The 14175-nt window shown below is 45.6% G+C and overlaps 3 protein-coding genes across 3 annotated transcripts; 1 reads left to right on the plus strand and 2 right to left on the minus strand.

Moving 5' to 3' along the window:
- Positions 1-2499: 2499 nt before the first annotated feature.
- F4812DRAFT_403610 (FAD/NAD(P)-binding domain-containing protein) lies at positions 2500-5105 on the minus strand. Its single transcript, XM_047932256.1, has 6 exons — positions 4550-5105; positions 4035-4494; positions 3798-3977; positions 3604-3654; positions 3177-3523; positions 2500-3109 (listed from the first exon to the last, which is right to left on the minus strand). Exons 1-6 carry the CDS (start codon positions 4766-4768, stop codon positions 3026-3028), a joined length of 1341 nt encoding a protein of 446 aa, XP_047789954.1. The 5' UTR covers positions 4769-5105; the 3' UTR covers positions 2500-3025.
- A 1116-nt stretch (positions 5106-6221) lies between these two features.
- F4812DRAFT_459744 (FAD-binding domain-containing protein) lies at positions 6222-7515 on the plus strand (the record flags this gene model as incomplete). Its single annotated transcript, XM_047937603.1, has 4 exons — positions 6222-6360; positions 6426-6820; positions 6881-7339; positions 7405-7515. The coding sequence occupies 4 exons, from the start codon at positions 6222-6224 to the stop codon at positions 7513-7515; spliced, it is 1104 nt and encodes a 367-aa protein (XP_047789955.1).
- A 1764-nt stretch (positions 7516-9279) lies between these two features.
- F4812DRAFT_430290 (uncharacterized protein) lies at positions 9280-11654 on the minus strand. The gene is made up of 4 exons (XM_047934342.1): positions 10860-11654; positions 10705-10801; positions 10487-10647; positions 9280-10432 (listed from the first exon to the last, which is right to left on the minus strand). The coding sequence occupies exons 1-4, from the start codon at positions 10915-10917 to the stop codon at positions 9564-9566; spliced, it is 1185 nt and encodes a 394-aa protein (XP_047789956.1). The 5' UTR covers positions 10918-11654; the 3' UTR covers positions 9280-9563.
- Positions 11655-14175: the final 2521 nt, after the last annotated feature.

The raw sequence follows: 14175 nt of genomic DNA on the forward strand, positions 1-14175 counted from the left end.
TTCATGCCTTATGCATGCACGATGTAATCCAACGAACGCAGAGCAGATGCTCTCGCCAGGCAGCAAGGGTTCCCGGTCGATATCTGCACCTACACCTCGCAGTTTCACATCGTGGACTATCTGATCCCCCCGGAGCCACATGGCTTTAGGCAGTCCATCGCATGGCATCGTGGGGAGCAGCACGTGGCTCGGCTTCCTGTCTTGGCAAGTTCTCCATGACGGATGGAGGGAGATCATTAGTCGGCCTTCTTTTTGCGATTTTGTCTTGATAGTTGGGTGTTAGTACTAGCATTGCGCGTCGTGAGGTTCTAGGTAAGTCGGTAAGCGAGCGGTTCCCTACTAACTCATGATGATCGATTCTGAACTATTGACAAGGCCCTTTCAATAATTACATAGCATAACAGGTATCGTACCTAGTTTACCGCTCTACCAGCCCAACCCCCCATTTCTTTCCGTAACGTAAGTGGATACTGGTTGGTTATTCTTGAGCATATTCAGATCCACATATAGGACCATCCCATTCGAACATGTAGTCTTATTAGCTTGACATCCTTATTATTATCCCTTCCTCGTCCCTACTTAGATCCCTATAGATATGTACTTTACCTATCTTATTACGGATTTAAACGCTTCGGAGAACACCTTGTCGTTCGACCTAACAGTCCAAATAGGGGTCGACTTGTACATTAGGTACCTAATACTATGTAGTCTGTAGTTAGTTTCATGATCGAGTTTGGGTCCAGTTTTCATCAGCCCGATGGTTGAGGTATCGAACGCCAGTCGGTCAGGGACGTCTATATTGCCTTATTGATAAAGACGTCGCAATCAGTAGCCGATAGGAACGTTTCTATCACGTGCCGGAAACTCCATAACATGCCTGTCCCATACACGTGAAGAACATCCCGGCGCATACTTACATGGTAATGTACAGGAATCCTTCCAAAATACCCCGCTAGCAAAATGAAGAAAAGAAGTAAGAATTTTAGCAAGATACTACTAGTTACGTACCTGTTACAAGATACCTATTTTCCCTTGTTAAGAAAGATCCATGCGACTTTTTGCAAACCAGGCTTTGGGAAATTAGAATATCCTGTCTGAGAACTTGCTGCATTACGTCTAACTTAGTTCAACTTAGCCTACTATGTATTGTTCTGCTGTAAGATATTTTATGCAGTTTAGTGCTTCCCATACCTATTGTCCAAACTAAAAACTCGATTATTGCCTTGCAAATACGTACTTGACTAACTAACCTAGCCTTGTTCACCTTCAGGGTTTCGTTCTACCACCCCGACCAACTGAAAGGAGTAGTAGGGAGCCGCGAGCATGGAGCATGGTAGCATTTCCAGCCGATTTTGCAGGCCGGCCCGTTTAAAGCTATTATATAGTACCTACCAGATGAGATGATGGACCACATTTAGCCTCCCATGTTGTCTTTCCTCTTAAGTCGCTCAAGGTCACTTCGCCTTGCAGCATCACATTGGAAAAAGTCAAGTGATCTGGAGCAAATGGTATACTGGCCTAGGCGTTCACACCTGCAAACAGTAGTGATTGGCAATTGGCGATTAGCGCGGACATTTCTTTTTTATTTCTCCTTCCTGCCTCGGCCAAGTGGCTCGCTACCCTCTCCTTGGGACGGTTCGGTACCTAACCTAACATCATATAGGTACCTAGGTAGGTAAGGTAGCATTGCCTTTTTTTTTATTACTTTAGGTACCTTAGGTAGGTACCTTACCTTTACCTGGTCGGTATCGCAAGACGTCGCAAATATCGGACATGCATATGAGGGTGGACCTAGGGATGTTCTCACCGCTCCACTACGTAATGCGCTTTCTCAAGTAAGAGAGCCCACGGGTTGGTTCCGAGCTCATCCGAAACGCTTCTTCCCCGGTTCTGCTCGCGGGCCGACCTTTTAGTCGCGCACCCGGGCCTCCAACTTCAATCATAATACCTTAGGTACTTTAGGTACTGGGTTGCTGGGACCTGATCTTCGCAGAGAAATATCGGGTAATCGGTAGGTTCGAAACCATAACTAACAACTAACCAACGACCAACGTAAACAAACACTCGCCGAAAAAAATCATAAGGCTTTTCGGCTTATATCCGATATTAAAGTGGCTTTCGAAGTAATAACAGGCAGCACCACTCAGTGCCACTATTATAATATTGGCTTATAGAAGGGCCTTATGTCAAACCTACCTACCTGGCTGCATAATAATAGTCTTCGCATTAAAGCTCTATAATAGGTATAGACAGCAGATGACCACCTGAATATCCCTATTCTTGTTTCGGAGATATCCTCGGGAATTGGCTAGCCAGCCAACAACCTGTGAGCAAGTATAGACCAAAGGATCACCTAAGTGTCTTTAGTCTAGGCGGATTAATCATGCAACCTACATATAATTGAGCTATAAGTGAGGCTTTCAAAACCCTTTTTGCTGATAGGTTGCTTACCTGTTTACTACCCCTATTAGGAAGGATTGACGATTGCCATACTACCTATGTATCCAGACACGCGGTGGACACTCACATGGGGGGCCCAGGAATCCGATAGTGTTCAGGCGTGTATGAATTACTAGGTGCGAAACGTGCATATCGTAATAGACGTGACCGTCTGGTTTGGGCTATCCTGGCAGCCTGGGACTGGACCGAGGACAGGCTGACAGATCCCACGTGGATGTCCGGGTTATCCGGCGAGACTTTTTCTTTCCCCCGGGACGCTCAACGGAAATGTTACCCCTAGGGGTATCTAGGTAGATAACCCCTTTTATTGTCCTATGTATTGATACCTTGGACACGTCTACACGTTAAAAGGCCCTTGCAGCTTTAGGCTACTGTTCCTACAAAAGTATCGGTATAAGTGGAGTTCCTGTGACTGAAGACACATTCTTTCCTCGTATCTGTTTAGCATCAACCCTCCTGGTCGAAATAAAAGAAAAGAAATTAGTGCATGATAGCAAAATAGGCCTATTGTATATTATTTATTCAGGTAAGCTAACTATTACAAAAGGGGTAATCGGATTTACATTTAATTTGCTGTGGTATCAGGGCGCAAAAATCCGTGCGGACCGAACCAAGTGCCTTTTACGTAGAAGTTCCAGTAAGCAAACGGCTAGAAATGGTTAGCAAGACAGCACTTAAAAGACAGCGGGCTCCTCTCCCTTCTCTGGGCGACTTACAAAGAAATCCTTCTTCAGGTGGTAGTATAACCGGCTGGGCGTCTCCTGGCCCCCGAATATATTTGCGAACGTCTCCTTGGGCACGCCGCCATATTTGAACTCGCAGAGCATGAGTTCGTTGTGGCCAGTTAGTAAGGGGCAACTCGCGTAGCCGTCGTACGACGCCTTGAGCTCCTCACCTTTCATGACGGCTAAAAGGTTGTCTATTAAAACCGGCGTTTGCGACGTGATAGCTGCCGCGGTTTTGCTGTTCGGAAGACTAGACGCATCGCCAAGGGAAAAGACGTTCTTGTACTTGGTATGTTGTGTAGTTGACTTATTCACGTCAACCCAACCTGCAGCGTCGGCTATAATGAGAAACGGAGTTAGTCACATTGAAATTGAACATAGCATCCACGGCGGTGACAGATGCTCGGAGAATACTGACCTAGCGGGGACTTAGCAACCCAGTCCCAAGGCTTTTGGGGCGGGACAACATCTATGAGAAATTACAGGTTAGTAACTAATTGTCATTACCAGCTCACATATCGTGAAGGCTTATAAGTGTGCGTAAATCCGATGCAAGAAAATCAGGGGTAGCAAGAGAGGGAAAGGAGTAAGTGGCGGTTGGAAAGATCTTACGTAGAAAGCCGAACTCTCTCTCGACCAGCGCTCCATTGGTACCCTCCGCCAAATTCTTAAACGTTGCCACCTTTTTCTTCGGGTCTACCTTAACTAGGTTATGTTGGAAAAGGCCCTCAACATTGCGCTCCTTGCGCAACTCTTCAAGTGCCTGCGAATACTTGGGGACGGCAAACATGCCTAAGTCATGTTAACATATACGAGTTGGATTTACGAGGGATGCATTGGTAGCCTTACTAGCAGCGCCAGTCGCGAAGGCGATGTTGACATTGTTTCGAACCCCATACCTTTCCCATTGCGAATGGGCCATCCACATTATCTTCTGAGGAGCGCCCGCACATTTAATAATACCTGCAGGCTGAGTGAAGATAGCCTGCCCCTTTTTGAAGTCTTTGATGTTTTTCCATACTTGCTCGACCGTCTTGTCCGAGTAGATAGACGACACCTGGCTGGCGGGATCTTGTAGAGCTTGCTCAAGACCTGAGATGCCGGCAAAGTTTGTCTCGAGACCTGGAGCTACTACGAGGTAGTCGTATGAGACGTCGACACCTTCAGCCGTCTTCACCGCGTTGTTTGCGGGATCAAAGGTGGACACTCTCAGGGGATAATGCTTCACGCCCTCCGGAATGACGTACGACAAGGGCTTGTGCATGTCTGCAAGGTCCCTCAACCCGGAACCGACAAGTGTCCATCCTGGCTGTTTCGACGTTTAGCATCTAACTCCCAATAACAAATAATGAGGACGGACTTACCTGGTAGTGGTGAGTTTGTGCAGGGTCTAGGATGGCGATATCTTTCTTCTCCAGATCCGTGCTCCGTTGTAATTGAGCGGCAACAGTGACTCCGGCCGAACCTCCACCGACAATAACCACCCGATGGTGGGCCTTCGACGGTATCGAAGTTGCGTAGGTTCTCGCAAGCCTCCGGACCGGGGCCCGAGCAAGCGGGCGAAGTACGCCGACTACAGCCATGCTCTTGAGTTTTATGTTATAACTTATACCTCCAACTCCCTAAGGCAAAATAATGGAAGGGGTTTTATTGGGCGCCAAGAAACAGAGATAAAAAATAATAAATAATAAATAATAAATTACCTGTATTTACACTGATTTAGGTAAGCAGCAAGTTTTCTTATTTTCTTATTTCTTTGTCTTATTTTATTTTTCTCTTCTATATTTTCTATAAACCCTGTTGGAAAGAAAGGGTGGTCACGTGAAAGCACGCCATACTAGTCCGTCTTTTTCGCCAACTCTATCTGGGATAGGTATCCGATACGATATCCTTTAGATGCAAACTTATTATGTGGATCTATCTATCGGCACGGCTGTCGGATAATATCACAAATCAACTATTAGCTTTTATAATAGAAATCGAAGAAATGTTGAGTCTAAACTGCTTCAATTAACTGTTAGTTAGCTTTTCTTAACTAGTTAACCAGTTACCTGTAACTACTTGTAGCTTGAGTCTTTGAGTCAAGTTAAGTTAGGTACCTAATCTACCGAGGTAGTTGAAAAGCCCATTATATTCAAGTTATTTCTTATTCAATGCAGCAAAGCCAGACTCCAACTCGAAGAAGCAATGCCGTGAATGGGTACCTAAAGGTTTGAAAGTATTTCATATCCCTCAAGGTCTTAAGGTCTCTCTCTCAATGGCTGAAGATGGTGGTGGATGCACTCATCGCTGGAGAAACGTTTCCGATGGCTTAATCGTGGCCTTTTTTTATAGGACGTGGGTCTCGACATGCAGTCGACTTACGTGTCGTGCTCTCTTGTTTCGCATATACGTCGATATTCCCGGCCCGCTGGCTTGGTATTGTTCCTTTCTGAGCTGATCCCATAAGTGACACTCCCTGTCAACTTATTATTATTTTTAAACTTTCGTCTTGTATTTGGCCACGGTGCTGTAAATATTCTATGTTGGCGAGCTTATGAGCTGAGATTTTTAGGGGTTCAAGTTCAACGAACCTATGAGAAATACTTGCCATTTTCCTTAAATCCAGTCCCAGCAGGCATTCTTACATCTTGAAATGGAAGTTGTTACAGCCGTAGCAGCGTGAGCGATATCTACTGCCTGTCGGAATATTCCTGGCAACAGCATATTAGCGCCCTGATGCAATCGGGGAATCGACGTCGAAGTGCTTGCTGGGAGGCTCTCTCCAGGAGCCAAAGTATACAAGCCAGGAGAAGATATCTTTGCCCAAGCGACAACACGATGGTCGTCTCTATACGCACCTGGAATAGACGTTGTCGTCGTCCCTAATGTCGCGAGTGACATTGCCGAAACGGTATGCTCTTTAAGTAGTTAGAACGATTCTTTTGTTTTGTTTGGAATAAAGCTTATCATGAATAGATTAAATACGGCAATGAAAGAAACGCACCCTACATAGCCGTCAATGGTGGCCACGGTGCTATTTCATCCATGGGGAAAATGCGTGGTGGTATTGAGATTTGGATGAATCAGTTGAATCCTGTCGAAATCGCCGACGATGGAAAATCGGTCAAGGTTGGAGGTGGCGCCCTATCCAAACCGGTAATAGATGCTCTATATGCAGCAGGGAAGGAGACGAGTGGGTGGCATTGCTCTTCCACCTAGTGTTTGGATCTTGGCTAATACCTAATCTCGTCAATATAGCTATCGGAGGGTGTGAATGTACCAGCATCCTAGGGCCCGGGCTAGGGGGTGGCCACGGTTGGCTCCAGGGGCGGTACGGGCTTGTTGCGGACCAGTTTCTTTCCATGGACATTGTCTTTGCCAACGGAAGTCTCCATACGATCGACGAAACTTCCGATCTTTGGTGGGCTATGAAGGGCGCTGGCCATAACTTTGGTATTGTCACTTCTGTTACTATGAAGATCTACGACGTCGAGAGCCCCAATTGGGCATTCGCAAGCTTTGCCTTTAAGGGAGATAAAGTCGAGGAGGTCTACGAAGCCGCTACAAACCATCTTCTGAAAAACGGCACACAACCCAGAGACGTTATCAATTTCTCGTATTTCATAAATCTTCCCGATATAGACCCCGATAATGTGAGTTCTCCTAATACCGCAAAGTACCTAACCCCCTGGATTCTGATAATTAGTTCCTAGTCCGTCATTGTCTTCTTCATTGTCCAAGGAGGAGTAAAAGTGGTGGATTCGGAGTTTACGGGCCCCCTTACTAGGATAGGGCCGGTAGCTACGACTACTTCTACAGGAACGTACCTCGATCTCGCGCCGTGGATACTCACCAGTAATGTGGATGGACCGTGCCAAAAGGCTGGTTTGATAAACACTCGTTTCCCCATCGACCTCGAAACCTACAACGTCCAGGCTCAGCGAGATGTATACGACCTATTCTCCTCAGCCACTCACGAGACGCCGGCGCTCAATGGCTCCGTTTTCCTCCTAGAGGGTTATCCCTTACAAGGGGTGCAAGCCGTTCCCGAAGAATCAACGGCCTTTCCCTTCCGGGGCGATAGCCTGCTACTTGCGCCGCTTATTCTCTACAAGCCAGAGGGGGAGGAACTTAATAAGAAGGCAGCCAAATTAGGTGAAGACCTCCGTCAGGTAATCCACAAAGCTACCGGCCGGAAAGAGATGCACTCATATGTGAACTATGCCATCGGTCCGAGACGAAGAAGCAGATGTACGGACACGAGGAATGGTGCCAGAAGAAAATGCTTGACCTCAAGAACAAGTACGATCCCTATCGCAAGTTCAGTTTCTACGCGCCTATTGCATAGGCGTCGGTTTCAATTCGAATACCAAGGATCCTACACCTGTCTCGGTTGGCCGCGCCGGTCGCTCAAAACGTACCTCGGCTAAAGATCACCACTGGGTTCGTATAAGGACGCTCGATGCGGGTTGCTTCGCGGTTGTTGATGGGTAGAAAAAAGTTCAGGGACTCAGTCCTGAGGATCTATATCAGAAGGCAATAGTGGCTAAGGAGTGAACGCAGAACGGGGCAGGAGTATGGGTGGTGGTGATGCGTGACAGTGACGAACTGTATGGACAAATGCCTGGAGCCTGTCTGGAATACGTTCAGTGTGGAAAAGAGATATGAGGTGGTGATGAGCTTAGGTGGCAGCTTCTGTCAAAGTCTAAGGGAGTTGTCTGCATTTGAGACTTAATGTAACGTCCGGCGTTACGTACCTAGGTAGCTTAGCAAAAGCGAATATAATATGCAAAACGTCTTGTCGGGGTAGAATAGTAGGTGGATATGGCTAAGAAATATAACTAACCTTCAATTGCTACGGCTCACGCACAACTACATGAGAGCAAGTCCTTTCAACGGGTCACCGATCTTGCGAATTCATTTGTGAACGTCTTACAAGCTGATGTGGGTGGACCTCGCCAGTGGCGAAATCTCTCCTATTTCTGGCTTGTGGCCTTCTGAAGCAGGTTTTCTTAATGCTTATTAGGGCCGGATAACAGCAGGCGTCCATCTCTAATTTAATTACCAGAGCCATTTTCTTTGGGGTACCAAGTCGAGGCTTAGATATAAACGATGTCTTCAAGATTCTTGGCGACCAACCGGACAGGGACGCTCTGGTTTCGGAGATCTCTGTAGAGTTAGATTACATATTGCAGCTGGGGAGACAGTCTACAGGCGCTTCTTTATTCCGCTCGATGAAGATGTACTGGGCGTACGAGACCAAACTAACTCCCACCATTACGGTAGAGTTGATCACGACCTTGTTTTAAACTAATCTCATGTCGACCCTTAGATGTTATCTAGTCTATTAGGGAGAGACATAGTCTCTTATCGCAAAAGGTCTAGTAATCAAGAGAGATCTGATCGGACTAAACCGGATAACGTGCAGGATATGGTCAACACGATGGTCGGAGGGTCAGAGGAAGCAGTACAGCGAAGTAGCTGGCGAGTTGGCAGGCAAGTTAGAAGGCACCGAGACTGGGTAAAAGCTTCGACGAAATAGAACGCAAACCTGGATGGATTCACACGCAGCACGATCTGATACTTGAGCCCCTTAGATATCGCGGCTAGACTTTTCGAGCGAGGAGCAAACCCCAACGCTCAAGACGCCTCGAGACGATCGCCGCTAGACTACGTCCTAATGAACCGTTCGGTGCACTCGCCTAGCCATAACTACCTACCTTTATAGTCTATCGATAGCATTGATTAAGCACGGCGGCTTGCTACCAAAAACTACGGCTGACGAGTGGTCTATGTACCTCCACTACCTCAAGAAGAGCGATGCAAGCACGCAGATTTTCAAGAACTACGACTTCCCTGCTTAGGAAAATACACCAAGCATGGAGCCAAATTATGTCCGGAGGCGAGGTTATACCAGTCCCTCTGAACGCCTTGGAGCTTCCTTTTATCTCTCTCTCTCTCTCTCTCTCTTTTTTTTTTTTTCTTTTTTTTTAAAAAAAAAATACTCGATGATCTGGCTCTTTTACAACTCTGATAATAAGTTCCATGGGCTGACAGTACTATGACGGTGAGCGTAACATACATGATTAAAGCATATGTAAAGGGTCCAAGCTTCAGTAGGTAAGGCAGACATCTTATTATGTGAAATACTCAGGTCATATACTAGATAGGTAGCTTATAAGGATAACGATGGTGATGATGATAAAGATATCATTTACATCTATCGGTCATGTGGAAATATCTTACGATAATTTTGCTATTTATTACATAGCGTACTTAGAGCATCTACAACGTGAGGGATGCCAAAGAATATATCCTTCAATGCAAACACGATTTCATAAGACCGTCTCTTTAAGTTCTATTCTATTACTCGACAACGCCATTCCGTTTACCGAACTACCCCATCGGTGTAAGGGGGAACAGTTTATGCCAGAAATGCCACAGGAGGCTGGTAGCGACAGTAAGCGGGATCGCAAATACCCAATAAATCCAGAATTTGCCTGATATGTTCCAAGCGCCGGAGTCTGCGTCGAAGTCGAAGAATGACATGCTGAAGACAGCGGAGATGAAAGTAGCCGGCAGAAACATCATGGTAACGAAAGCGACCTTCCTCATCGCGGCACCGTCTAGCTGGGCAGCACGCCCAATCTGGACGGAGATCCCCGCGTCATACTGGGCAACGGTGTTGAAGGCCAGTTGAATCTCGTTCTGCAGCCTTTCGCGGTTAGAGATGGACCGGTGGCGGAGATTGCTGAGCATATGTTTACAGAAAAGCAGCTGGCGATGGACGGCTTCCGACGCGTCAGCGTGTATCATCTGGAATGGGAATTTCTGGCTCAAAAAGTCATCGTGCTGCGCTAGGATACCTTCTAGGCATTCGGTAGCAACATTGAGAGATTCGGTTACGTGGATGGCATGTCGCGCAACATCGTGAATATGTCTATAGTCCGGCTGCGGCTTGCCTATGGGCATTCTCTGCGTCTCTATTGCCCTCACCTGGTTACGAATAGCCCAGACGGCAGAGTCCTGTAGGTCTACTACGTCGCTGGCTAATCGGGCGTATACCCAGAAGGGATCGCCAAGGCAATTAGAATCCGGGTTCCGAAGCGACTCCGGTATACGCTCCATGACAGGCGATAGGGTATCAAAGGCTAGGATGATCGTTTGCTTCGTAGGGGCCAGCCATCGTATGAAGATATTCATCTTGTGCCACTGATACTGCATTTTGGCGTCTAAATGCTTGATCTCAAAATAAGCCCATGTACCTGCAACGAATTAGCATCCAGTAAACTTAAGTACAACCGTATTTATGAACATACTGAACCCAGTGACAACCCCGTTCTGTCTAGTTATATCACTTCCAAGATAGCCATTTGAGTTTCGGCAGTAGTCTGACCACCATATCTCTGGGATACAAAACGCCCTCGTGAGCGAATTTCGACAGGCGAGACATGCGCGAGTCTCGTTAGCGCTTGCAAGACTTGAATTGGTTAGCCTCTTCGCTCATTCCTTCATTACTCAAGGATCATTCGCGAACATTATACATATCGGTGATTCTGCGTCTATCGTTTGGCAACTATTGTTGCTATGAAACTCGTCGCCACGGACCCAGCGCTGATCCCAGTTGCTATTCGCTACATACATATAAGAGGTGAGTAAGCCAGGCTCTCTGTCTTAGGTGTAATGGCGTACCTGGTTTCCACTGAAGGACCGGGATAAGAGAACACTTTTGGCAGCCGGCTTTGGCCATTGTAGGTAATGCATGGAGGCAAATAAAAAGTGGTTGAGGATTTCAAAGTCGACTTAGACAATGTTGATAAAATTTATTAGGTATCGATTAAATACAAAATGTTCAAGACAAGGCTGAATTATTCAAATGGAGGTAGACTTTTTACATTTGGCCGCTTCCGCCACGATGTTGCAGCAACGATATGCTGTGGAGGAACGCCTCTCGGCCAGGGTTGGCATAAAATATGCACGATAGGTGAACTACAGGTTCTCATTAAGAATGGTGACCAATCAAGAACACTAAAAGGTTTCCAACATATATAGCCGCCGCGCGTAAACGATGATATTTCGTTCTAAAGAGATGATTTGCTCCAGTACATAGTTGTAACCAGAATGAAATTCATTACGGGCGCGCTTCGCCGCAAAGGTAACTCAGCTCGAGACCTAAGTGGAAGCTTTGAATCGTGGATCCCCTAGCAGCCATGTGCACAGACCACCACTTACAGCTTGGACACAGTCGCCTAGATACCAAACTTCATAACGATACATACAGACAGGAAGTAGTTAACAAGCAAGTAGGTATCACTCATTGACAATGAGGTTCAGTAGATATTGATTACCATCAAACCTAACTCGTATATAGAGCCACTAAGTTAGTACGCGAAGACACGCGATCTTATTAAGTTACGCGAATACTACAGGTCATAAATGTTGGTGCAACAATTGCTTGCTGAGGTAGCCAGTTCCTATAAATAGCTGCTTTTCTTTAACTCCTAACTTCAATATTTGACAACCAACTAACATTTATTTGGTAACTACTATTATATCGGTAACTTGCGATAGAGTTACGATCTCAGGCAGGTCTAACAGAAGCTTTTTGCACATTTTGTCATTTTCTCATTTCCAGGCCGAAAGGGTTAGTAACATCCAATTACAATTCAGCTCACAATCATTTTTACAGTCTCTCTATTAACTCATATCTATACAATATTCCTATGAAATCTAGTATTAACGACCTAATGTTAATATTGCTTACTGTTGTTATGTTAGGTCTAGGTACTTTAGGTTAGTACCTGGTAGGTACAGTACAACAGGATGACAATCTTTCTCATCAAGACTAACAAGAAATATCTAGACAGAGAAATGAAACAATAATTTCACAGCTCCTCGTAGAGATGTATAGATATACATTAGCAGTCTTATTTCAACTCGCGGGGGCATCGTTAGTTTCATCATATTGTGGTTACTAGATACCTAATAACGTTGGAAGAGCTTGCAGAAGCCCGTAACAGTCCCAACACAAATTCTCGAGAGCACAACTATGGCGAACCCAGTGTATTCAATAAATCAACGACGATCAAGTGAGAAGGCGATATAAAGCGAATAATGATATACCTCCAATACTATTTATGAAATAGTATCTGCGGATAAATATGTACATTTGTTCTTATTAAAGTCTTGACTCATTACTAGTCCACAACTTCGATGTTAATGAAATACCGTAAATATGAGCTATAACCCCTAAAATAGCCACTATTCAAGTAGCAAGTAGTCAATTCGTAAATAGATATATTATGTTACAGCTAAGCAACTATTTATGAGGTGCTTGTAAGAGTTATTAGATAAAGCTGGTCACAGATCGAAGAGTCTCTTAAGTTAAGCAAGGCTCTAAGATATAAAATAAGAACCTGCGCATCACGAAGTCGTTGAAGGGCGATCTTAATTACTGACTATGGAAGGCTTTACGACATTTTCTCAAGACGTTGTGAGTTTTAGGTACCTAGGTAGGGTAGGTTAAAATTGAGGGTGAACATATAACTATTTCGTTCATACAGGTGCTTCAGCTTCAAAGTCAAACTTTCCAAGACTGGCCATACGATAAGAATTACGAAAATATGGGACCTTGTTAAAATTGAAGTTATAAAGGTGTGGCGTGTGTCTATGGCTATTGGACTGCTTGAATGATTACCTAGGTAGGTATACATTGTCTAATAACTTGTGACTTATTTCCCTCTACTTAGTACGTCTATGTCTCGTCACGGATACCCGGAAAGTTTCCTTTAAGTCCACTCGATCGACTTGGCTTATAGAATTAACATAATGTTTAAGTAAAGTTGCCTTAGAATGGAGTTTCGTCAACTCTCAGCCCTCGCTGCGAAATATGTTTGCATTTCTGGTAAGTATAATGTATCAAAGGCTGTCGTAGACCCGAGATAATGAAGTAAAGGTGGTTAATGGAAGAGTATAATTGAGAAAGTATCTGCTAGATAGATTAGACTAGGCATAAGGTCTCATCATTAAGATTTTACGTTTACAGATCCCTTTCTAGGCTTATGAGAAGTTTGTCATTTCTTGGGAGAAGCCTCATAGAACTACGTATACCTCTGGGATATAAGGAATCAATACCCTTTCTTCACTTGCACTAAGCAACTCGACGTATGAATGTATTAAGCTGGTCTCATCATAAGATTGAAACGATAAGTGAGCCAGACTAATTGGAGGAGTCAATATTTCATTGCCTTCACCAGCAAGATCAAGTATCTCCAATCACATGATTCACTAGAGTATGAGTTGTACCATTTCTATGAATTTGACTTGGCAAATCTTGAGAACCTCGTTTCGAGTCACTCGAGCTGAGTGGCCAGGGGGGCACGAAAAAGGTATGCGTCAGCCCGAGCAGAGAACTCGGTCCTTCAATAGACGCGTCATATCACGATTGTTCGAGCCTCGGCTGACATGGGGAGCTCAATATCCGCGATGAGCAATCCATCCCATCCATCCACGAGAAAGAAAGAATGAATGAACCATATTTTTAGCTTCAAGGCAGACGCCGAGAATCCGCATCACGAGGTTCACTTCCCACGATCTTTACACTATTCGGGCCATCTATCTATCTTACACGTGTAGTAGAGTACCTAACGAAGGAAAAGTTGGCATCGAGGTCACCCCGGCAGCCCGGATATACCATGGTGGTCCTGCAATCATTTTGCGCGCACAAGCCCCGAAACAAGCCGCGCGAAACCGAAACCTCACGAAAAGGAATGGAATGCAACATGAGATCGAAATGAAATCTCGCCTTCGAGAAAAAAAAAAAAAAAAAAAGACCACGCGTCGAAACAAAGAGCCGAAAAAAAAGAAACCTTGACCGGCCGCGGGGGGGGGGGGGGGGGGGGGGGGGGGGGGCGGCGGGGGGGGGGGGGGGGGGCGGGGGCGGGGCCGAGGACACGTTTTGTGGATGACGGGGCTGGATGAGGCAGTGCTGGTCCTGGTGCTGGTCCCG

Source organism: Daldinia caldariorum, assembly GCF_022478825.1.
Source record: "Daldinia caldariorum strain CBS 122874 unplaced genomic scaffold F4812scaffold_9, whole genome shotgun sequence".
In the NCBI taxonomy this organism is placed as follows: Eukaryota; Fungi; Ascomycota; class Sordariomycetes; order Xylariales; family Hypoxylaceae; genus Daldinia; species Daldinia caldariorum.